Below are 26,631 nucleotides of genomic sequence, written 5' to 3' on the forward strand. Positions count from 1 at the left end.
TGAAAGAAGTTGCAAACAATTTAAAAAATGCTTTAAAATGTCATTTCAAATGGATATGTTTATTATACATGAGTCAAATCTTGTACTTAACAACTACATTCATCATTTACTTTAAGTTTCAAATGTGTCAGTTTGACCCACAACAATAACGGGAGGGTTAAATGGACACCAAGCACTTAATTAAATGATGTATCAAATGCTTACCTGCAGAAGATTCCCTGATGGGGAATACTGTTTGATGCAATGGCCATACGGACCATTTCCCACATCTGTGATCCAGACAGTTGGGTTTGTCAAAGCATCTGCTACAAATATACCATGGGGCATCTCTAAGGTAGTTGTATTCCAGAGCATTAGAAAGTCGCCTTCTGTTGTAAACATCAGCACTTTGGGTACATTGTCACCTTACGAGAAAGCACAAATCACCATAACATAGATGACACACACACGCACACGTGTGTATGGCTGATAATCAAGATTTACCTCTCTGCGCCACATATACAACGCCCGCATATTGGTTGACAGCCACCCCAAACACATTCCCTGAGAAGAGTTCCGGGTTTTTGGGCCAACTCAGGTCCAGTTTGTACAATGGCCTGCCCAGTAGCTGGTAGTCCTGGCTGAGGATGGAGCTGCCAGCCTGATGTGGGCTGAAGACGTTGTACAACACCATCATGAGAAATAATAAAGAGACCATCCCGGTGAATAACAAACACGTATAGCTTCTACTTTTCATTGGCCGCTATGGTACGACAGATGTAATATCCTGGACCCTTGGCATAAGCGTTCCAACACAAGAACACTGATCGACCGAATCTAGCAGTAACCACAGTTTTACTCGGCGTGCTAATACGATGTAGCCGCGTTAACGTTGTTTCCAATTTACTTCCTGGTGAGTCCAGTGCATAAGCAGTGTAAAGTTGACAAAAGGCTGTTACATTGTATTTCCGTCTACGGGATAACATGATCATTAAAATTCTAAATTATTTATTTCAATACAGCCGAATAAAAATACACATACTGTAATGATTTGTGGATACTAATGTGCTCGAGCTCTCTTCTGTCTTGAAATATTACTTATGCTTAAATTCTTGATGTATTTTACTTCTTTTAAGGAAAATGTTTAGACTTCCGGTATGTTGTCGACGCTATGACGTGTAATGTAGCGTCGTCTGGGGGAGGCGACTGTGCCATTGGCAGAATTTTCCTATACTCTTCTTTTATTTTAAATTTTGGTTCAGATCGAATGACAGTCCATGAGGGACAGATATATTCTTCATGTAGTGAAAACCATCGAAGAACTGGCTGCATGGAGGTCGTCGACAGTCCGCTCAATCTCGTAAGTTTCGGTCGTGATGTTGCAATAGCAGGCTAGCATTACTATAGGTTGTAATGGTAAGCTATACTTAGCTTACGTTAGCGCCTGACTATTTTGTTGTCTATTTATTGTGTTGCTGTCTGGTTGCGTTCACGTGCCACATGGCTCATGCGACTTCTGCTATAATGTGAGTTTTATAGCGATATAGTTCATTTTTAAGGGTTTTGGGGCAGTTTTGGTCGCAAAAAAGGTTTGTTGTACTGTATTCCTAATTTTGATGATAGAACGTACAAATTATTTGGTTCAAACACTAAATGGCAGTCGTGAACTTCGTCTGGCTACTGCTCCACCAAAAGTAGTGTTAACCGTGATAGCATAGTTCGAAACGGTTGTTTTGTGGTGGACGTTAAGTGTTGAACAGTGCATGGTTAATTTAACTTTTTATACATGTTACCAAAATTTCCAGAAAGGTTATATGATAAAAGTATTTTTTTCTTGAAAATAACAATACATACGCGTTTGAAATGACACCAATATTGCTTTGATAGGTTAAAAATCAAAAAGGTATTTATTTCTTAACATGTTTCAGAATAACGTCCTTTTCCCCCATGAAACGAAATTAAAGCTGTGACTCACGACATAGTTTTCATCTCATATAATCATGGAACTTTCCTAATAACTAAAATATTATCGTGAAACCTTCAGATAATATAAGTTGCAATTTTTCTAACAAAAATTACGATTGATAAATGTGTGGTTTTTATTCGTACAAATTAAGCTTCACTTGCAATAATCACATTTTACATTCAAAACAACATTTACACTGTGACAAATCACATCATACTTTATTTTTTTTCTGACTGAATTTCACATTAGTGATTAACATGCTTTGCGACCTCTCATTTAGTTTTCGTCAAAAGTGTAACTTTATTTGTCACAAAAAAGCAGAGAATCTTTATTGGCAGAAATTTTGGAACTTTGATATTTATTCTACTCATTTTTACAGCTTTGAAAAATGGTAAGAATGTTTGTGTCATGTTTGTAAGTCATACTAAAACAAAAAATATTTTCCCCACCATCTCTTTACGTTTTCCAACATTTTGCGGGTTACTGAACCCTGCCTTAACTTATTGTTAACTTGAAAAAATAGACTGTAATAAACACAACTATTTGTATTAACATTCATAGCTTTGAAATGTATATACTGTCTGCATAATATCGACATACCCGCTTTGCAGATTTGTTTCATTTAGCCCTCTCAGTTCTCAGCCAAGTGTGTGCATATGTGGATGCATGTTTGTCCATCTGTGCTTCCTTAGGCACATCAGCAATGCAGGAAGGCAGATCGTTTGCTTGCTGCCGGAAAGTATGAAGAGGCAATTTCATGCCATGGAAAAGCAGCAGGTAGGCTATTGTTATGTCGGGCAATTTCCCTGCATGTCTGTCAACAACAACTGAGTTTTTGCTACTGTCAAAGGCTGCTTCACCCCAATGCTTTTCGCGCCCCCACACACCCTCGCTGTGTTGACTATAAATACTGTAAGACCATTATCTATAAAAGTTGTGTTGGTATACCTAAAATTGTTTGTTATTTAACTCTTTCAGTGCCAAGTGTTATCTGAAAAGGCAACCCTTAGAGTGCAAGCCGATTTCCAGAATTTTTGACGCATCGTTTAAGGCAGACAGAATATTGTATTATACGACTATGTAGACCATAATGTCAAACTCCAGTCCTCATGGGCCAACACACTTAATTCAAATGATTAGCTCATTATCAAGTTCTGGGGGATCTTGAAAATGATCCTATTCATTTTAATCAGTTATGTTTGAGAGAGAAGGTTGCAAAACATGCAGGATACCGGCCCTCGAGGGTTTGACAGTTTGCCACCGGTGATGTAGACATGGGTGCTATCATTATACGAAAGATTGGATTCCATTCTTTACCTAGAAAAGGAAAGTAAGAGCCTTACCTTATTCATTCTTGAGTAATCACTTTGAAAATTAAAACATGAACAAAACAGCGAAAATGTGTTTTTGAAGGCAAAATAGCAGTTTGCGTTTGTATATATCTAAGTTACAACAGTGTTCGATTGGCAAAATATTAAGAACTCTGGCCACGAGTCCAAAACAATTTAAAAATTGTGAAACTGTGATAATAGCAAAAATAACTATGCTGTAAATTTATGAATTTGTGAAATTAAAATAGGAATATTTATTATGTCATAATTAGAGCAGTGCTCATTTTACTTCACGAAAGTGTTAAGACCCTGGGACTCGCAATACTAAAAGACTTTTGGTCCCGACAGAAATGTATGGAGTCTGAAAGATTGGACCGTAAAAAGGACAAAGTTAGAAGCGGGAATCTTTGTTTCACGATTCCATTTTGATTTTGGGGTCTCTGATTCCATTCAGAATCAATTTTCCATTCAAAATGATTCAATTCAAGCAAAAATGATTTTTGCCTCAATCTATGGATGTGCAAAGAACCATCACACAACTTCAGTTTGCTTTGCAATACAATAAAAAAGGAAAAGTTTTTTTTTGTTTGTTTGTTTTTTTCCTTGCTAAGTTTTGATTCGTAAAGTTATCTATAACTTTTTTTAACTTTTACATTATAAAATAAGATTAAACAAGTTTTAAAATATTATGCCCAAATGAAGATTACTAAATGGACTTTCACTTATATAGCGCTTTTCTACTTTGGTTACTCAAAGCACTTTACGCTAACTAGTCATTTACCTACTGATGACACAGCTTCAGGAGCAACTCGGGGCTCAGCGTCTTCCTCAAGGACACTTCGACATGGTCATGATGGTCAGGGGGAATCCAACCCACAGTCTCTCACGCTGGGAGATGACTTCTCTACCACCGAGCATTTTTTTTTTATCAGAGTCTGAATATGATAACTTTGAACAGAAATATCACGATATTGAAATGACAGCTCTGAAATGTAAAACTTCAAAATCTTTTGGTAAATAGCTATTTTTATAGATCATTTATAGTATAGTATCGTTTATAGTATAAATGCACAAAAATATTTTGAAAGATGACTGATTTAAAATGAACTGCCATCGGGTGGTAGTAGTTTATTTATATGCATTAATAAATAGCACAATGTGGATTCTGTCATTTCAGGTCAATGAGCGTCTCGTTTTCGAAAGCCAAAAAACTCCCAGGCAGCTGACTTTGTATGTTTGGACGTTTGTAAGTTTATTTGGTTTGCCTTCTTGACCCACACTCGAACGATATCAAAACCGCTGCGTGAAAATAGCAACTTAACTCAAGCCGACAAACCAGGACATGAACGTGATTGGCTAAAGCAGTCAAAGAGTATAAGTCACATCGAGAGTATATTCCCACTACTGGTGCAAATTGCCTTGTGTGAAACAATTGTTTTACAACTTCCCTACAAAAAACAATGCATCCGGAGGACGCACATTGATTTGAAAGTATGCGTCCCATGACAAAAATTATGCGTTGCGGACACAGGGACACAGGCAAAATGATTAGAGCAGGCGATATACACATATGTATATATATATATATATATATATATATATATATATATATATATATATATATATATATATATATATATACACATATGTATATATGTATATGTATGTATATATGTATATGTGTATATATATATATGTGTATATATATATATATGTGTATATATATATATATATGTGTGTATATATATATATATATATATATATATATATATATATATATATATATATATGTGTATATATATCTATACACATATATATTATATATATATTATATGTGTGTGTGTGTATATATATATATGTGTGTGTGTGTGTGTGTGTGTGTGTGTGTGTGTGTGTGTGTGTGTGTGTGTATATATATACAGTGGGCCCCCGGGTTACGAACTTAATCCGTTCAGCGGCTACGCTCGTATCTCGAATTGCTCGTATAGCGGGCAATCCAAACCCATGTTAATTCGTGAATGCGTGCAACGCGCGCAGGATCCTTAGGTAAAAACATCGCGCTGTATACATATATTAATATTGAGTGACATAATCTACTGCAGTTGCATTAATTAACAAATACAATGGGATAATGACTTTTACCTTTGAAAAGATGTGACTTGAGCTGAGATAAGCTGTAGTCAATACAGTAAAGCAGATATGCTATTGGTCTTACAGTGTCACAGTAACTTTTTCAGTCAGGGTTTTCTCTACTTCCTTCCATCCCAACCAGCTGTGCCATCAAGCTAGATAAAGGCGTTCGGCCAATAGCATATCGGCACTTCTGTGATTGACGTGTGATGCCGGCCAATAGCATCTCCGTGAGTGAGACCGGGTGACCTTAATCGACCAATAGCATATTGGCGTCTGACTGATACTGACTGATACTTATTGGCACGTTTTTTTTAAACGGTTGGAATGTATTGACATCTTATTGATTAAAACACATTTAAGCCTGTGACGATTCTTTGTCCTGCAATCGGCACACTTAATTTTATGTCAGCTGTTTTTCTCGACGTGAAATGAGCTGAGTGGAGGATGTGTATGTGTTGTTTTAACTAGGCACCACACTTATAGATTGTTCGAGCATCAGTTCACTGGTGGTTTCAACTCAGAGTATTGCAACAATGGCGCTGTCCTAAAGCATGTCGGGAGATTGCCGACTAACATGATATGTATTTATGTCGAACAACCATTAGACGGTACTGTAATACCACCCGTAACAGGATGCAGAGATTAACGCTCAGAGACAACACAGAAACTTAGATAGGCTATTGCTCTTACAGTGTTACAGTATCTCTTTCAGTCAGGGTGCAAATCACGGAGATACTAAAACATCATCCTCTTATTTCTTCCTTTACCGCTGCTAGTAATTTTAGAAGCTATGTCTAACAGATAAAGTTTGCAAAGTCTTCAAAACATTCCGTTTTTCACTCATTTTCTGCCTTCCTTCCATCCTGTCCCATCAAGCTAGATAAAGGCGTTCGGCCAATAGCATATCGGCATTTCTGTGATTGACGTGTGACGCCGGCCAATAGCATCTCCGTGAGTGAGACCGGGTGACCTTAATCGACCAATAGCATATTGGCGTCTCCTTGACTGACTGATAATTATTCGCACTTTTTTTTTAAACGGTTGGAATGTATTGACAATTAATTAAAAAAAAAAACACACATTTAAACCAATGACAATTCTTTGTCCTGCAATCGGCACATTTAATTTCATGTCGGCTGTTTTTCCCTTTAGCTGTACAAACACTACACTTAAATGGTAATTATATTTAGACACCATGAGTGAGACAGTCAGTGTGACGTTGTAAGACCAATAGCGTTCACGTTACTGCCACATGTGTCTATTGGTGAATTCAGATGACGCACCTGCTGAAATTGTTGATGCAGTTAGGCGAGAACATTTCTACACACTCTATGACTCGATTATCAGAATGCTCGTATGGCGAGAGGTTTGTTCGTAAGCGGAGGACAAAAATCTCCCTGATCCACGCTCGTAAGGCGAATTGTTCGTAAATCAGGGTGCTCGTAAGCCGGGGGCTGACTGTATATATATATATATATATATATATATATATATATATATATATATATGTATATATATATATATATATGTATATATGTGTGTATATGTGTATGTATATGTATATATGTATGTATATGTATATATGTGTGTTTTTTTTATTTTTAAAATTTGAAAAATGGGGGCGCTATTTTGCGGGTTTTACTTTTCGCGGGGGTATTCACATCAACTGTGAAAACGAGGGATCACTGTAAATGTATGATTGTTTGTAAAATTAATAGAAAATCACCATGTTCACCATGTCCTATCATTTGTAAGCTATTTGCAGAACAGTGCTTGGGCTACTCATGTAATCTTTGGGGGCTACATGGTGCCCGTGGACTTTTTTGGAAACAATGAATGAGCATTCTTTTTAATATTATTATCATTATTATTACTACTGTAATTTCTTATTTGATAGAACTACCTTGTTAGTTTTTATACTTTAATGATGTAAGTCCACCTCCCATCCAAGTCGGTGTGAGGCAATCTCTTTTGCTCTTTCCCAGTGAACACAAATAATCTAACTGGAGACTAAGCAATCAATCACTGTACATTTACTAGCTCTGATTGACTGGATTTGTAGCACATTCGTAACGTGTGTGCCACACTGAACGTGCAGAGAGTACACAACTCAAGCGAGCGGAGAGCGAGCTGTTGAGCGCGAGAGGGAAGGCTATCGTGAGCGAGCAGTGAGAGATTTTGAGTGAGCAAGAATGGATTTTCAGCACAAAAAAAAATACTGAGTGAGCAATGAGCGAGCAATGCACAAATATAATTCCATAAGGTAGGACTAAAGGCCTAAGTGTGAAATGAACGGATTGCCACTGCCTCTCAACCTCCCATTTGCAAGCATTTAAAAGGGAAGGCAGCATAACATATTCATGTTTTGACAATCTATGCAGTATTTTATCCTCCTAATGTTTTTTTGGGTGTGCTTTTCCTTTGATATCACACATCAAAAACTTCAAAAAGCCAGAGTTGGTCAAAATTTCCCCCAGGGCTTATACTAGAAACATTTTTGACCGACTGACCTGTTTGATGCTAAAAAGTATCATTAACACGTTTCACCAATATGCTAAACATTTTAAGTTAACCTGAAGAAAAAGGAATAATACATTGTGGTTATTTATTTCAGAATCCGATTAATGAAATAATCAATGGCTACCATGAGCACATTGACAATGAGCTGTCCGTCTTTCTTTTTGCTGCTGTTAAATATTTCTCCATGAGGGTATTTTTGACAGTAATTTTAAAATTTTGAAACTCTCCCACAGACTTTGACAATGAGAGCGCCATTGCGCCACTTGGTAATGTATTTGTTACTTTCTGAATCCTACACAAACCATTGAAATAGTTGGATGATTTTTTTTTTTTTTGGCGAGGGAGTTTGAAGCTGTTCAGTCCTTTCATGTCTTTTTATTAATATTTAAGATTTGATCTTTCACATTTTCATGTTTTTTTTTGCACTACAGGGTGCATGGGATGATAAAGCGCACATCAACGAATGTCCTATTTTAAAACCGTTTTCATAAGTCGGGTGCACCGCACTATAAGACGCATAGAATAGAAGCTACAGTAGTTGCTGGGCTTGTGTTATTCATCCACTGGATGAGCTGTGTTTTTTTCGCCTTGTCCTTTCAAAATTGGAGCATAAATAGCTCAGCTTGGGAAGAGATCCAAATTCCACAAGATACAATATCTCTCACGATTGAGTTCACGAGAACGAGATATGATGAGATTTTTGCAAAATTTTGGAAATAAAAATAACTTCCAATATTAACTTTCCAATTTCAAAATGATTTGTTTTTATTGAGAAGTCTGCAATTAATCAAGTTTTTCCAAAGATTTGACTTGTCATTTCCTTCATGTTGGCTGCATTGGAAAATAATTTCAAAACTGGTTTGAAGTTTACTTAAGTTATCTAAACAGACATGAGAAACAACTTTATAATCATTATAATTTCTTGTAATGATCACTTTTGATATATTTTTACCGTAGCAAAAAGAAAACCATCGATTGCTGAAATGATGGAAATTGTATCATCATTAGCGAATTAATGTGCCCATTAAAGACTGTCTATTATGGTCTCTTTGACAGAACTTCTGACAGAAGCAATGAAGACAACAGACTGCAAGCAGGTGAGCCTTTTGTGTTCTGTTTTTTGGTCTGTTCCACTTTATAGTCTGTTGTTGGCAGTATGTTTTTGGCAGTCCAAAATAAACAAAATCAGTATATGAGGGTCAACTTTGGGATCAGCACCATCTCATTTGTTATCATAAACAGTGTGGTATGATTTCTCGATCTGATAGAACATTGGTCTCCAACAATTGGGCCATATGCGTGATGTGTGTCTAATGCTGCGTTCAGATGGTGCGCGTCGTTTACGCTTTACGCGAGGCGTTTTGTCGCGAGGTCAAAAACTAATTCCCTTTTCACGCAACAGTATCACGGGAGGGGAGGGGAGTGAGCTTGCTGTTCACTTTACAGTGTATTTGGAAAGGAGAGCATTGCTGAGAACGTTCACTATTCCGGGATATGGCAGAGCCAATATTTTCTCCGACAGCACCTTGATTATTCTTTTTTTGCACTGCAAAAAAGGAAGCAAACACTGCACATACCAGTTGTCTGGACTTTCCAAGGGCTCTGAATATTGTATTGGGCCGTCCAGGTTGACATGCTTCTTCAACATTGTGTGGCCGGTAATAGAAACCTATGGTAAAAACATGAACATTGTATATACATATTAAAAATTGGTAACAAAAGACTATAGTAAGTACTACATATATATAACATACATGTATATAATTAAATAACATCATACATAAAAAAATATATAAAGGAAAAATGACATTTGATTTACCTTCGTATTTCTTGGTTATCTCCAGCTTTGTTTCATATTAATCATCATACGTTTCCTTTTAACATCACTAGCAATCTTAGAACCTATGGCTAAACAATTAGAAAGTTTGAATTAAGCACTAAAATGCACAATAAATACGATATTGTAAGCACTCACACGAGATCAAGTCTTTAGCATATCGGCATCTCAGTGACGCTGACCAATAGCAGACCAGCATTTTAGGGACGCTGTGACGGCGACCAATAGCCGACCAGTATCTTAGTGACGTCGACCAATAGCAAATCAGCATATTTGTGACGTATACAGTGACACTTATAGTGACGTATGAGCGTGATGTGACTCGCATAATCAAACGCACGAACGTAGAATTTTGGAATCTTTTGGCCGCGCGAAAGAAATTGTTATTGATGACGTAAGGCGGGAAAAACGTAATATTCCACTTTGTAACGTGAAATAAAATAACGTAAGGTAAGGATGCCGAAACCCACTTTACAAGTGGCCCAAATAAGAAATAATGTGAGAACCCGGGTCATCCGGGAGGGGCTCAGTGTCAAGCTGCTGCTCCTCCACATTGAGAATTCAATTAAGGTGTTTCGGGCATCTGATTTGCGCCTGGGGAGCCTCCCAAAGGAGCTGGACAAAGTGGCCAGGGAGAGGGAAGTCTGGGCTTCCCTGCTCAAGCTGCTGTCCCAGCGATTCGACCCCGAATAAAGCGGTAGAAAATGGATGGATGCATGAAATGTTCTTAATTGTTGGTCTTACATCAGCTACTATTGACTTTATTGTTGATCTTGTGTGGCTGCAGGCTTGCATGTCCATGGAGTTACAGAGGGACAGGCATATTAAACAGCAACATCTTATCCAAGAGCGTTGGAAGAGGGAAGTCCGTCGGGAGGCCACAAAAGCCCCATCTAGTGTAGGACCACCATCTAGCAGACTCATCCCATCTCAGTCAACAGATGATCTGACCTCAAACCCCGCCAATCACTTAGCTGTAGCACGTGGAGGCGGTACGGAAAGAGAGTACGACACTCTGCTCTACCAGCTTCAAACTCGGCAGGTTGGAAACCTCCAAACTCTGACTACATGTCTGGGCTCTAAGACCACCAAAGATGACAAAACTCGCCTGGAAGAACAACAGACCACAATTGAAGACTTGAGGCGCCTGGTCAACCATTTGATGGACGAGAACCAGCGGCTCACCTCGGAGAATGAAAGGCTACAATCTGAAAACACGCGACTGCAGGCTGAGGCTGCAGACGTTGTGGAGCGCTCGGAGCTCTGGGTGCTCCCTCAAGCCGGAGGCGCCATGGTGACGGGGGGCATGCAGGAGAGGAAAAGCACAGGGAAAGGAAAGGAGATTGCCATCCCCCAGCTGCCTCCATTAGAGATGCCTGCTCAGGAAGATTTGTGTTTGGATGACCTCCCTCCTCTGGAGCTGCCAGAGGACATCCAAAATGAACTACAGGAGCTGTTGGACAAAGACAAACTGTGATGGACTTGGATTTTTTCAAATTTTTTGCTGCTTTTTTATCGCATACTCATAGACTTTAGGGTTCTAAACAATTTTTTATCCTTCTGGTTTAGATGGCAAAATATATAATTTTGGACATAGAATAATATGAATGATGCCAGATCTTCCAGGGTTCGTTCACATTCACTGTTATGATCAAACAGGAGGTACACTTGTTAATCTGGATTATCAGAGGCCCTATCACGATTATGCGAAAACCTCCTTGGAAATTTTCTCTTCACCTTAATTCAAATGTCAGGGTTCTCATGCACCACTTATAAAAGTTGAAGGATAACCTGCATGTTTATTTTGAAGCTTAATAGTAAACAAGAAGAAATTCTTCTGACAGGACATTAGCTAAAAAAGTCATGTTCTTGACTGGTACTCTTCATTCACCATCATTTCTGTACTTGGGGCCCTCAAAATCGCAATTCATTTTTTGATGGTTTTGCCTGTGACGAGGATATGAATTAGTGGCATTAAATCTCATAAATAATGTCTTCAGCATGATTTTGTACTCGGGATCCTCTGAAACGGATGGTTTAAGGGGGTCTCACGTTTTTTATGTGCCTTGCACACTTTGCATCAACACTCATATTCCTGTAAAATGTGCACAAACGCCTAAGAGATAAAATTCATTAGATTCATTCTTAGACACTCTATCAGTCGTGTAGCATGGCATTTTCCATACTCTTTTCTGAGACTTGTCAATGTCATATAAATCTATGATTTTTTTTTTTTTTTTTTTACACGCTTTAAATTTGTAAAAACATTACATATTTGCTTACTGATCGGGACGTGCACGCTGCCCAGAATAGCACATTAACATTTTGAAGGAGAGTGTTTTTCCTTTTGACTTTTTTTTTTCTTTTATTCAAATAATTTTATGATACAGTGGGCCGCTGTGTTACGAACTTAATCCGTTCAGCGGCTACGCTCGTAACTCGAACTGCTCTTATGACGGGCAATCCAAACCTATGTTAATTAGTGAATGCGTGCAACGCGTGCAAAAACCTTAGGTAAAAACATCACGACTTTATACACATATTAAAAATTAGTAACATCATCTACTGTACAGTTAAATTAAATAACATAAATATACAAAGGAAAAATGACATTTACCTTTGGGGCGACTTGACTTGAGCTGGGTGGAGGCGGGAGGTAGCAGAGACCGACCCGCAGAATTTATTGATTTATTTTCTTAAACGGGAACTTTTCTCAAAACTAGAACATATCACCGGTGATTTCCTTCTCTTTAATGCATAATAGAAGAAGCCTCTCAATTTTGTTGTCGATCGAGGTCCGTCCCCCGGCAAGGAAAGTCTTGCCCTTAGAAGATTGCAGAGTTGTTCCGTCCATCCTCACGAGCAAGGTTAACCATGCGTGCGCCTCTTTCATATTTTTTTTTTTTTATTATCTCCTGCTTCGTTTCTATTGTCATCATCCTCTTACTTCTTCCTTTACCGCCACTAGCAATTTTAGAAGCCATGTCTAACAGATAAAGTTTGCAAAGTCTTAACAACATTCTTTCCTTCCGTTTTTGACTGATTTTCTCTCCTTCCTTCCGTCCCGACCAGCTGTGCCATCAAGCTAGATGAAGGCGTTCGACCAATAGCATATCGGCATCTCCATGACTGACACGTGACTGAAACAGTGACTGTGACATTGTAAGCGCAATAGCATATCATCCTTACCGTGACAAGCGTGAACATTTGATTTCGTTGATGCAGCAAAGCGAAAGTAATTGTATGAACACATTGACCGGCATGTCGGATTTTTCGTAAGACGAAAGGTTTGTGCGTAAGAGGGGGACAAAAAACGCCGCGGTCCACGCTCGTAAGTCGAAAAGTTCATAAAAGAGGGAGTTCGTAAACCGGGGGCCCACTGTATATCCATTATCTTGACAGCCTATCCTCACAGTCATACTGGAGGTTATCCTAGCTGCCTTTTGGTTGTTGGCAGGGAGACACCCTGAACTGGTCGCTAGTCAATCGCAGGGCATACAGAAACAAAGTACCATTCACATTCACAAAGACAAATTAGGAATGTTCAATATTCCCGACATGTTTTTGGAATGTGAAAGGAAACCGGAATATTTGGAGAAAACCCCACACAGGCAAAGCGGAGGACTGCAAATGCCACACAGGAAGGCGGAAGCCGTTTAAGAACCCATGACCTGTGCATTATGAGGCAGAAATACTCACAAGGCTCCCACCATGTCGCCTATAAATCACTTAATCAAAATACAATGAGCCCTCGTTTTTGGCGGTTAATGGGATCCGGAATCCCCCTATGAAAAGTGAAACCTGCGAGGTAGTGCCCCCACATTAAAAAAAAAAACATATATATATATATATATATATATATATATATATATATATGGTTTTTTTAATGTATATATATGGTTTTTTTAATGTATATATATGGTTTTTTTTAATGTATATATATATATATATATATATATATATATATATATTTTTTTTTTTTTTTGTGAAATCTTCATGCAATACATACTATTTAAGACAAATATAACTGCAGTACACATATTTACTTAAATCTTAAATGATCTCACGCAGCTGCGGTCATAGTAGCAGCGGATTAAAGTCAAATCTTTACATGATCAAACATGGTCACAATGGAGAGTTTACACTTGAAAAACCTTTTTATTTGAAAAGAAATCTAGGTAAGAGATTTCCAATGGTCCGGTGAATGTGTGCTCCATTGTGTGGCTGTCTCGACAGTGTGTGAGTGCACCTACTGCCTGACAATGTGGGTGCATTTGATGACTAAAATGACATGTCCCTGTGGGTGTAAAAGCGGGAGTAGATTGCAACTCCACAGGGACGTGCCGGTATCTCATTAAATGCACCCAAGCACACGTTGCTGTCAACAGGCAGGAGGGAGAAACAGAGGAGCAAAGACAATCTTCACACAGTGGTGGGCCATCGGGACCAGCAAGGACCAGCTGCCCTGGCATAATCTGACATCATTATCATAATAAACTGTAATAATTATAATAACAATCATTAAAGTCAATTTATTTTCAAATTCATTTTTACAAAATATATACATTGTATATATTTTTTCATTAATAAATTATTCTCCATAGTCTGTTCTTTTCATGTCATATCCATTTGGTTACGCTCCCTCTAGTGTTGTAGTTTTAAGTTGGAGTTTTTAGCCTATTAGAATTTAGCTAACTTGTGTTGCTATGCTGTGTGAAATCTGCCTTAGCCAGAAGCCAGGGCATTCACATCAACACAGCGCAGTCTTCTGCGCAAACAATGATGGATATGTGAGCGGCCTGTTTAATAGACAGCTGTAATAGCCAATCGAGTCAAAGATCGCCATCTAGAGGCCTGACGTGAGTGGATGCTCACTGCAGGAAGGCAGTGCAATGCTCAACAAGCAAGCTACGTGGTGTTGGCTTTGCCTGATTGCATTAAAGGTGTAGCGTGGATATTAGCTAACCTGCCTCAACTTGGCCATATTTCTGACTGGGCTATCGGGTGTGAGCTAACCCTGGCAAATTGTTCTGCTGGGAATGCCTTTTGTTTGCAAAAGATCAATTTGGTGTTTGGAGCTACACTGGATTTGCAAACTTCAATTGTTTAACCAAGGCAGCAACAAGACACCAAAGCATGGCTGGACACACACGCTCCAGTGCTTTTATAAACTTATGGTGACCCCCGAGTGGATATACAGTATTGTACATCTCAGTTCGAAGGTAAAGAGCGCTCCTCAATGTGCCACGGTGCTTTTAAAAGCTTTTCCGGTGCTTTTCGGAACACTCGAGTGGATACACTGTACATCTCAGTGCCACACTGTACATCTCAGTGCCAAGAGAAAGAGACCTCCATAATGAAAAGGTGAAGAAAAATCGGGAGATATTGAAAAGACTGATCGATTGTGACCGCCGTTTGTTTTGGTGAGTGCATGCCTTTTCTTTCTTTATTGTTTCATTTTGAATGTTTTGTGTTATTTTATTTCGTTCATATTCAATTAATAGTAAAGAAATAAAATCATGTTCTTCCTATATTAAACTGCGATTTGTAATTTGGACCATAAAATTTCGTGGATATTTATTTTAGATTTTTTTTTTAGGTTTTGACAGCATCACGCATCACAAGTTTTAATGGCTGACATGGGTTTATTGATGTTTGAAAAACTCCAGAAAATAGCCTGTGTAGCCTAGTAATGCGTACGTGTGCGCATGGGGGCTATTTATTCAAGAGTCTGAGATCACAGAAGGCGCATGTGAGAAAGTCACGGCCCGCCACTGCGTTCACCAGACCGTTGGAAATCGCTTCCCTAGATTTCTTTTACAGGTATAATAAAATGGTATTTCAAGTGTAAACTCTCCAGTGTTATCATGTTTGATCATGTACAGATCTGACTGTGCATGAGTCAATTTAGAGCATCAACATTATAAACAACTAACAAAAGAAAATATAAACAAAATGACAAAAGAACAGTCTTCTGTATAGTTGAAAAACTTACCAGACAGCTGATCGGGAGTGGGACATGCACACATTTGTTGAGTAAGCCACTGATGTTTGTTGGTGGCATATGCAGGTCAATCAGCCTTTAAAGGTAAGTATCTTAGTCGATTTTCTTTGATTTTGTCTCTGCAAGGTAGTGTACATGGTGACAAAAGCACTCAATATCAGTCTTTGTAATGTGATCAAAGCAGCAGCCTCCATCTTCGCCCAATGTGGGTTTGCCGAAGGTACACTTCCATCATGTACAGTATATGTCCACTAAAATTGTCATGCTGATCTAATGTGTAATTTTAGCTCAAAATCAATTTGGTGTTATTTCCTTGTCTTAAGTGAATATTTCATGACAGACTTAAGTTAAATAAACCAGAAAATATTTGTAACACTAGAAATATGAAGTCTTTGACCAGTATTAGTAGTGGTGGGTCCAGCAACGCCAATACATTGGTGCATGTGTCGATCTCATAGGGCCAAACCTGGCGTTGGTGTGAGGATGGCCTTTTTGTGTTAACAATTAGAAATGTACACAGTATTCAATGACCAATGAAATTTCCAGAATCTTAACATTGATTTCAGTGTTTACAGAGGCACTAGGTTGGTATTTTTATCGAATTTGGGTTCCCTATATCATAAATTAGTGTTAGCTTTCCACTAATGTTGCAGATCAGAGTTGTCTAGAAAACTAATGTATAGATAAATGTTGAATGAACAACTCTAATGCATGGATGATTCTTTAAACTTACTGTTAAGTAATATGGCTTTTTTGTGTTGATGCCTATTGTTTTCCTTCTGTATTTTGACTCTTAAGATGTCCATGAAATGAAGCCGTGGTTCCCTGTCAACAAATACTTTTATCATTACTGTTTACTTGGACCATGAGACGGTGGAGTTGAACCAGAGATATAAAACCTAAATACGGTACATTTTTATAAATTTAATTGCAAAATAAATAAATGAAAAAGCCGTAGGATGGATAAAGTCTTCATAATAAATCAATAGTCAAGTCTTTTTACAACTGAGTAGACTGCAAGCCTGTGTTTAGATATACAGAATATGGACAACAGGCGGTAGTTCAAGTAAAACAAGTCGCAAATAATCACTGTATCAAAGTAAGCAGCAAATGAACAATTATCTTTGGCATTATAAGGCCAAACAAAACCTTGAGTTTATAAAACTGGAAACCCAGTACTGAATTATGATCAGAAACCTGTAAAATATCACGTCACATCTTTTAAATTTGTCTGTTTGCTTGAAGTTGGCAAAAATGGCAGACCAATGATTCCAGAGGAGGGGTGCGTGGGACACTGACAACCGTCTGACCAGCAATAAAATGGAGGATGCCCACCTCTGCTGACATCACGCGCACAATTTTTGTTTGCGAATCGCCATGGATGTCCGTCCTCTCAAAACTGCGTTGGTTGCATTGCAAGCCCAACTAACTCTTTGAAGCACTAAAGCAAAGGATGACTAAGGTTGGCATATTTCCCGCCAAAAATGACTATGCAGGTGACGCTAATAGATAAAAGTTCTTTCTAATTGGACAGAATTTGGCGAAACTAATGCCGCCTTGCGGTTTGGCATGCTGGTTTGGATTGCAGCAGCATTTTTTTTTCTCGATAAACAATATGGACAGATTTTTTTTTACATACGAGGGCGTTGGTTTTGGTATGTAGAATGATGACACAAGTGAATATGGTGCTTTATTTGTACACGCCGGTTTCGACTGACTCCTGGGAAGCAATTTGTCAAGGTCACAATTCTTTAACAGCAGCAACAATGTTTGAAATGCATTGGATCTTTCACATTTAATTTTAGCTTTGTTTGCGTACCGAGTTGAATAATGCTGTTTACATACCTTGGTGAAAGAATCCTGCGTGTTTGTTATGATTTCAGGAATAATTACACACGTTTATCATGTTAGCAACACCAACAAGTATTTAATCCTTACAAAATAATCTAATCACAGTATTATAACAAGTCAATTTGTGAAGCTGGGCAAGTAGAATGACCCTCCTTTCTTCCGCTCGGACTCTTGCTTGAAATCCTGCGGGGGTGTGTCCAGTTGTTCCATGTCCTCTGCTGCCCCCTTTCAGATGGAGGTTCCACTTTTACTTCCACTTCATGTGCAAACACTGAATACACTCAAAACACATACATGGGAAACATTAATCTTCTATCAACCACAACTATGAACCTTCTGGTTACATTCTTGTTGACTAGCTCAGGGGTGTCAAACTCGTTTTTATCGTGGGCCACAAAGTTATAATTTCTGTCAGAGGGCCGGAATGACTGAAGTCAAATACATTTTCAAGTTCGTCACACACCAGGTCTCCTAAGCGGAAGTTGTTTGTGTAGTGGTGATTGATGCTTGCCACGGACCCAGTGGCTTGCCCTGCTCCTGCTGTCTTGGAATTTCTGCAGTCTCTCCTGGATAAGGTTCGCTCACCTTCCACGTTGAAGGTTTATGTGGCTGCCATTGCAGCCCGCCACGCGGCAGTTGATTGCAACTCGTTAGGGCGCTACCCACTTGTTCCTTTGTTCATGAAAGGGTCCCGGTGTCTCCGACCCTACAGTGCGCCACGCACCCCTGCCTGGGACCTGCACGTGGTGCTTGCCTCTTGTGCCGGCCTCCTTTTGAACCCCTGTGTGAGGTGCCTCTCAAGTGGGTTTCTCTGAAGACTGCATTTTTGCTCTCCATTGTTTCAGCCAAACGAGTTAGAGAATTGCATGCCCTGTCTGTCAGCCCGTCCTATATCAAGTGGCACCCTGATGGAGCCGCGCTTACTGTGGCCGAATGCCGCTTTCGTTCTGAAGGTGCGATCCTCTTCCTATGTCAACAAACCTTTGCGCAGCGCTCGTTTTGTGCCCCCCGCCTGGGGACGCTTGGACTTCTGCCGACTTCTTGTGCCCTGTGCAGGCACTGTTTTTATTTAGATGCTACGGCATCGTTTCGTAAGTTGTCTCTCCTTTTCGTTTCATACGGGGTACCTTCCAAGGGCTCCCCTTTTTCTAAACGACGTTTGTCTCACTGGATTGTTAATTTGATCACGCATGCTTGCATGTTGCTTCCCGGTCATCACCTGGCACTTTTGCCAGGTTTTACGGTGTGGATGTTGCTGCCCCTTATCCTCTGTGGTCCTGGGCTCCTTGGGGGCGTCTAAGTGAGGTTGAGGTGAGTGCCTGGGTCTCCTCGTGACCTCGCTGTTATTTGTCATTCCGTGCTTTTAGCACCACCTCCCAACAATCCTATGTGTATTACAGGTGTGTTGTGATGATTTGAAAGAAAATGCTCATCGTGTCATGGGTATTAAATTTGAAAAAGTACACTTTAAATACACAACTGTAAGCCTACTTTTAGCCTAATGAGTAAGGTAATGGGATTTTTTTTTTTTTAATCAATGGAAGACATCAACAACCGGGTCAGAATCAGCACTGTGAACCAGGAAATTACGTTCCATTGGCTGAAAGACAGTAAGGTTAGTCACACCAATCTGCTTAACACCAGAAGAAACGCGAGCTGTGAAAGAATGTACTACAAGTACAGAAGTGAACAGTTTAGGAAATGCTGTATCTTTTTTTTTTTTTAAACATTCACATCTACTTGTAATTTTCCAAAAATAAATGTTGAGTGTACAGAGTTCATTTTACCCCGAAAAAGTGGAATGGAAATTTCAGGTCCAGAAAGTAAAAACCCTGCTACAGTTTGGCTTTAGCCACAGGTGCTTCCACTTAACTGGTTAATGAGCTCATTGGTTAAATAGAAGTACCTGAGGCTAAAGCCAAAATGTGACAGGGTTTTTACTTTCTTGACCTGAAATTCCCATTTCTGGTCCCCAGGACTCGCAATACTAAAAAACTATGGGTCCCAACAGAAACTTTTGGAGTCCCAAGAATCGCACAGTAAAAAGGAGAACATTTAAGGTTCAAATTGTATTAAAAAGATGTGAGCAAAAACCAACAACAGATGTTAACAAATGGCACAGTAAAATGTATTAAATTAATAGAATGAACTTACATGTACGAGTAGCCACCGTCATTATCTTCTTCATAGATTTGGTATAATGGTCCATTTTGGTAGAAAAGTCTGTTTAGCTTCAACATGTAAACTTTTGTTCCTCTTCTCGATCACCAGAAGCATTTTGTTTTTGGTTTTTGTTTTCTGGCTCATTGTTACTTATTTGTGTAATACTTGACTTGTCAATGATACCAACAAAATTGCTGAGTTGATGTTGTACCGGGCCTAAAAATAGTATTTTCTACAAAGAGATTCTGCAGACGAAATCTCATACGACAAACGAGATGAAAATAAACATTTTTTTAAGTGTGCAGCTAAATTGTATGTGCAGAGCATTCAACGTGTGCCAGTTTGTTCACCTCTGAGCATATCATGAGAATTATCAGCCGCAATTGTAACATTACTGATTTATTTTGAATGTATGTGAGTAAGCATGGGACAATATCAGAATTTGACATTATGATAACCTTGAGCAAAAATATCACAGTATTTATATTACAACTCAAAAACATATTTTAAAATGTCTTTTGGTAAATAGCCATCTAGACGATATAATATTTTATTGTGTGAAGGCGAAGGCGTTTTTGCCATTCGAATACCCACACAATTTCCACTTTTTTCTGTTTTTACCCAGTATCTTCTATAATATAGAAGATTCAAACCGTTCAAACTTTATATGTTAACTATTGTTCTTTCCACTGCCATATACTTACTTTCACCTATTAATTCATGTGTTTTTGCAATTTGAATACCCACACAATTTCCACTTTTTTCTGTTTTTACCCAGTATCTTCTATAATATAGAAGATTCAAACCGTTCAAACTTTATATGTTAACTATTGTTCTTTCCACTGCCATATACTTACTTTCACCTATTGATTCATGTGTTTTTGCAATTTGAATACCCACACAATTTCCACTTTTTTGTTTTTCCCTTATATCATCTACATTATTTGGCCTATTCAGACTGTTCCAACTTTGTAATATTCACATTTCTTCACAAATTCAACCCATTCAAACATTCCACCATTCAACACCTGTCCCTTCAGTGCTTTCGCCTTCACACACGATTTCTTCAGGAATTGCACATTTTCTAGTTCATAGTATAAACGCACAACAATATATATCGAGTGATAGTAGTTTATTTTAAATCAATCGTTCTTCAACTACTATGTGTATTAATTAATAGTACAATTAGGATTCTGTCATTTCGTAGCCTTGTCCTGTCAGTCTCGTTTTCGAAAGCAGAAAACCTCCCAGACAGCCAACTTCTTTTGTTTGGACGGGGGGGGTTCTTTGGTTTGCCTTCTTGACCCACATGCTAGCGTGATAGAATGCTTACAACTTATTTCAATCGATATCTTCGTGAAAGTAGCACCAAAGTAGCAATTGGCTAAAGCAGCCAAAGAGTATGACTCACATTGAGAGAAAGCCCTCAGCCGCGAGCTGCAATTGTCTCATGTGGAACAATTGTTTAGCAACTCCCCTGCAAAAGAAACTTTGCATCCGGTGGACACACGTTGATTTGAAATTATGCGTCCCATGGCAAAATCATTCGTCAAGGGCACAGGGATGCAGGCTAATTAGAGCAATGAGTGTAATTGTATGGACTGCGTGTTACTATAATATGCTTGTTCATCAAAGGGGGCGCTGTCGCTGACATGTGTTGATAAAGGACAATAAAAGCAGTGTGATTGATGTTCGCGCCTTGTACTTATTCTCACTCCCTCTGCACTTGACTCTGATGGTGGGCAGTTGGTGTATGTGATGTAAAATAAATAAGATCAGTCGGCTAGAAGCATAGTTGTCTGTGGTATCAGGATTCATCGGCTGCAAGCAGGCAATAGGTATAAGCTTGGTTAGTGACATAACCTGGGATTTTAACAAGAAGCCTGCCATCTTTTAAAGTATTTCTGTGGCATCATTGTCCCAAGTCACTATGGTAGAGGTCATAAGGCAAGAAAAAATTCCTGTTACAAAAAATGCCATTCTTAACAAGGTTACCAATAAGGAGCCTACTTCATAATTCCCGCCCATCCATTAGGTTTGTGCCAAAAGTCAAAGCAAGTCAAGTTCTTTTTAACCTGAAAGTTTTTCGTTTGAAAACAAAAGTCTGAAACCAAATCTGATTCAATAGTAATTAGGCAATTGCACTACCCCACACGCATGCACACACACACACACACACACACACACACACACACACACACACACACACACACACACACACACACACGCACACACACAGTCACACGTTCTGTTCTAAAATGTCAAGTGGTCACATACTTTTTTGAGCATGCACTGTGCAAAGGTTTTATGTAGGGTGCTCAGTAAAAAACAAGAAAAAAATTCTGCGTGGAATTAGTTTAGGTACTTTAGTTGTGAATCATTGATCAGATCAACTGTACTGTAGTTACCATCTGGGCTAGGTATGCATGCATCAATTAGGCTTCTATACACATTTTGCTTCACAGGCAGGTGATGTCTTTGACCCTAGAAGATCTAGTATGTGTTACCCTTGGAAAGAGAAAAGTTCCCACTCAACAGACACATAGTGACACAAATGTTTTTGCCCACAAAAAACTGGCATTCATTTATTACATGTTACAATTTTACAATCCAGTAATCCACAAAACATGTACCCAAAACCCGAGCCAAGTTATTCTTAAGTATAGAAAGCTTTGGTATATAATTAGTCAGTTATGTGCACCGCATGGCCACTATGATATAATCCAGTAATCCAAAAAACATGTACCCAAAACCTGAGCCAAGCTATTCTTAAGTATAGAAAGGTTTGGTATATAATTAGTCAGTTATGTGCATCACTTGGGCACTATGACAAAATTTGCTGGTTCTGACACCTCAGCAAAGGCCAAAAGCAATAAGACTCTTTGGGTGTAGTAAATCGTGGATGGCCATGTGTGTTAACAAACATCTCTGCATGTACAGCTTTGCCAAGAGTGAAATCAAGTCTTATAAAACATGAACACATTATGTATTATTGTTATTATTATTAATAATAAAAAAAACAAGTAAAACAAGAGCTGTGCCACCCAATATCTGAGCATGTAATCTAACAACTTCACTTAAAACAGTTTCATTGAAGATGCTATGAGACCAAGTGTAATTTTAAACTAAGGCTGCACAATGTCTCTAAAAAATATCACAATGATAATAGAATATAAAATTTATATAACAAAGACATGCAATGAGTTTCGTGTGAAACTGTATGCTTTAATCTATAAGAGTTTATTCAACTGGACGCATTCTTAAATGTGCATCACCATCCAAAAATCTTCATCTGCGTTAAGAAAACATTGTTATTGTGTAGCGGGTAGCTCTCTGTTTTTGGAGCAAATGATGTAATGTGGTTCCCAAGTAGTGGGATCGAAGTAACATGAAGGGTTGTCCTGCCAGACGCAGGACTTTGCCAACCCTTCATGTCATCTTTGAGGTAAATGAGACTGTGTCCAACCTCTTAACAAAACATGACCAACTTTATTAACAGCTTCTGATAGCCATCAGAATGTTTGAGATTGTTATCGCCTCCAATTTAAAGTGACAAGAGCTCAGAAAGAAGCAGGACGTGACTACACTTTGTAGCTGGATACTTTTGTCATCCTCCCACCACCTCTACATTACTAGGAAGTGGGATTGAAAAATGTTTTTCTTTTAAGAGGCAACAACATAGTGTTATTGTTTTATTTATCAATATGAAATTTAGCACACACAAAAAGTAGGGTTGGAGAAGTAAGGCATTACTGGTTATGGTGCATCCCTAATAATAATCATGATCAGTCTGATCAGTAAGCACAATTAAAAGAAGTATCAAGCATCGCCAATGTCTCCATCCTTCATTTTGCAAATCAAATGAAATTCTAACAGCCCGGCAATTACCATTGAGTCAGCATGGTGACAGATGTGGCTCATTTCAAATGTGATGAGGCCATTAGTTAAGATGGAGAGTTATTCATACAATACAAACGATAAAGCCATGTGTGCGGTGTCCCGACTTGCAACTACACTTCTTAAAAAAATGAGATGACAAGCAACAAAACAGCAGTTAAAAAAAGCTTTGGTTGAGATTCACTGACAATAACAGCTATGAATAATATAAAAGCCCTTCTAATCCATAAATTATGAAGAAACATAAAATGAAAACAGCATAATGCATGTTTCGGATTTACTAAAAGTATTTAAAATATGACTTTTTGCTCCCACTTTTCATGATCTATAAAGATTAAGACTGCTTCTCATGTACACATAGGCCAAGTTCTCAACTATTCTACCCAAATCTGTCGAAATTTGTGTCAGTGAGCCTTCCTCTTCGACACCTGACAGGTGTAGCGTGACAAGATGCCCATTAGACAGCATGGTTATTGCACAGGTGCATCACAGCTTCTCCTCAGAAGGCCGCTTTAAAGTGTGCAGTTAGATTTCGCACTGCGAACACATTTTTCTTCACTATAGTTTGAACAATGAATTATTGTCAACTATGACAAATTATTTCAAACGTGTCCCTGGTGAATTTAGGACGTGATGAGGCATTTTTCAAACTTAAGCAGGAATTAAAATTTAGTGATTTGCCCATAAGCATTGAAAGTCTTCCTACCCACATTATTGAAAGACAGTGAAAATTCACTTATGAAGAAATAATCTCAAATCAGTCCGATGGACCTAAAATACACACAGGTATGCAGTGGATATAAAAAGTCTACACACCAGCGTTCAAATGCCAGGTTTTTGTGATATAAACAAAAAGGACACCAAGATAAACCATTGCAAGTTTCCTACAGATAATGTGGACCTAGAAACTGTACAACAAATGGAAGATGGTAGAAGGTGTATGCTGACTGCGAATTAACATGAGGTTTAATGTGACTCGTTCATTTTGAACACAGCCACATCTCCAATTATGTGGGTGGGTGTGCACACACACACTTGTGCTAACGCATTATTTCAGTTTTATCTTTACTCCCCTTCTCTAAAATTCATTTATAATTGAGTTGCAGAGGTAACATGTCTGTCATGATATAAAAAGTTTTGATATTATTTACCTTGGTCTCATTTGTTTATTTTCAAATCCTATCTTTTAAAACAAGGCTGTGACGGCTTTACATTCACTTTGTGTGCGCGCGTGTCTATAAAAATATGCTGGTCAAATTTCAAACATATTATCTTGGAACTACTCAGCAATGTATCTGTGAGTGTGAGTGCATGTCTGGATGTGTGTGTATGTCAGAAGAAGTCTCTTCACACTCCATAGTTAATGGAGCTCAACCCTGGTCTCTTCTTCCCTTTAACCTTCAGCGATCCATACCGAGCCTAATGAATCAAGAAAACACAAATAATAGACAATTGGACACCTTAGGATCTTACAGTGATCAATTTCCTTTGTTTGTTCCAAAAGGCGTCACGTACATCTTTACGGATTTTGGACCGTGACAGCTTGACACTCTGAGATCGCCTTAGTCCTTTCTGGGAAACAGCTTCGTCTTCAGAGAAAGTTGGTTCAGTATCATCATCGCTCCTGTCACCTTGGTCGTAAAAGTATTCTGAAAACGCACATAGGATCTTAATTGAGGGACTTTTAAAGCATTAGGCGGTGATCCTTTTTTTATGAGCATGCCAGAGCATAAACCAAGCATGATATCTTTGAACTTGTCTATGACAGAATAGTCTCAAGTCACATACTGTATTATAGAGGGGTACAGAATATGTATTGTCGGATGCTGTGACGGTCCCATTGAGGACAGTGCATCCAAAACAGAAGAAACTCTGAAGTACCACGACTTATCCTAGAGTGGCGGATAACATCATTAATTTCAACGTATTGTTACTTCATAAAAACACTTGAGACCACTGTTGTGCATCTATGTTCAACTGGCACAATTGATAAAGCATTGCTTTCTTTCTTACTAAAACTTTACTCCTCTAAGACAAATGGCATTTTTAAACTCATGCGTATGTATACTCATAAATATTTTACATTTTTACTTATACAGTATTTGCACAAAACAGATACTGGTAAAGGTGTGACATTTCTACCTATGGTCATCTTGTCTGTGAAACTCACAATTTCATTTCATTTCATTCTACACATTTAAATTCTTGATCTTCTTGACCACTTTATGGCGGCTTATAGGAAATTGAGCAAGAGGAAGCGCTGAACAATGTGCAAACCAATTGGCTAGAAATATTCAGTGCATCAAAAGGAGCATCATCTCATAATCATTACTATAAAGAAACCCCTTGTTTTTCATTAATGGGGAACGGACCCCACCCAGTATAAGTAAAAAAAAACGCGAAGTAGAGTTAGCAAATACAACAATTGGGTGGGAGTAGATTACAACTCCAGCCCACATTGGTCAAAGGTTGAGCTGGGAGCAGTCTTGCAAGAATGGCCGTCTCCCTCATGAAACTCAGGCAGTTAGGGGGACACCAAGTAATACAAATATAATGAATACACACACACACACACACACACACAGTGGGCCGCCGTATTACAAGATTAATCCGTTGCCTGGTTGGGCTCGAAAGGCGAATTCACCTTTGTTCACCAAATGTTAAGTAGCTAATGCGTTTAGAACCCCAGGTAAAAACATCAAAATTGGTCTTACATATTAAAATTGGTACCAAATTAGTAGAGTAAGTGCTACATATATATTATATACATGTATACAATCATAAAACATCATAAATAAAAAATATAGAAAGGATTTATTTACCTTTGAGTGGCGCTTGTTATGCCCATATTCCCTTGTAAAGGTAGCCTAGGTTAGGCTAGCTTTTTATTTCTTGATTATCTCCAGCTTCATTTCCATATAAATCATCATCTTAATTCTCTCCCTAACAG

The 26,631-nt window shown here is 38.5% G+C and overlaps 3 protein-coding genes across 3 annotated transcripts in view; 1 reads left to right on the forward strand and 2 right to left on the reverse strand.

Moving 5' to 3' along the window:
* Positions 1-896, reverse strand: part of nhlrc3 (NHL repeat containing 3) — a 7,474-nt gene extending 6,578 nt beyond the window's left edge. Inside the window, exons 1-2 of the mRNA XM_088439673.1 lie at positions 484-896; positions 205-404 (exon numbers count right to left, since the gene is read on the reverse strand). Coding sequence (XP_088295799.1) covers positions 205-404; positions 484-736 — 453 coding nt within the window. The 5' untranslated portion in view covers positions 737-896. The remainder of the gene's footprint in view (positions 1-204; positions 405-483) is intronic.
* A 258-nt stretch (positions 897-1,154) lies between these two features.
* nrbf2b (nuclear receptor binding factor 2b) lies at positions 1,155-11,759 on the forward strand. Its single transcript, XM_088439212.1, has 4 exons — positions 1,155-1,339; positions 2,638-2,722; positions 8,986-9,026; positions 10,554-11,759. The coding sequence occupies exons 1-4, from the start codon at positions 1,247-1,249 to the stop codon at positions 11,241-11,243; spliced, it is 909 nt and encodes a 302-aa protein (XP_088295338.1). The 5' UTR covers positions 1,155-1,246; the 3' UTR covers positions 11,244-11,759.
* A 10,580-nt stretch (positions 11,760-22,339) lies between these two features.
* Positions 22,340-26,631, reverse strand: part of reep3b (receptor accessory protein 3b) — a 31,565-nt gene continuing 27,273 nt past the window's right edge. Inside the window, exons 7-8 of the mRNA XM_088439677.1 lie at positions 25,197-25,330; positions 22,340-25,100 (exon numbers count right to left, since the gene is read on the reverse strand). Coding sequence (XP_088295803.1) covers positions 25,029-25,100; positions 25,197-25,330 — 206 coding nt within the window. The 3' untranslated portion in view covers positions 22,340-25,028. The remainder of the gene's footprint in view (positions 25,101-25,196; positions 25,331-26,631) is intronic.

Source organism: Hippichthys cyanospilos, chromosome 17 (assembly GCF_059441005.1).
Source record: "Hippichthys cyanospilos isolate Australia breed blue-spotted pipefish chromosome 17, RoL_Hcya_1.0, whole genome shotgun sequence".
NCBI lineage: Eukaryota > Metazoa > Chordata > Actinopteri > Syngnathiformes > Syngnathidae > Hippichthys > Hippichthys cyanospilos.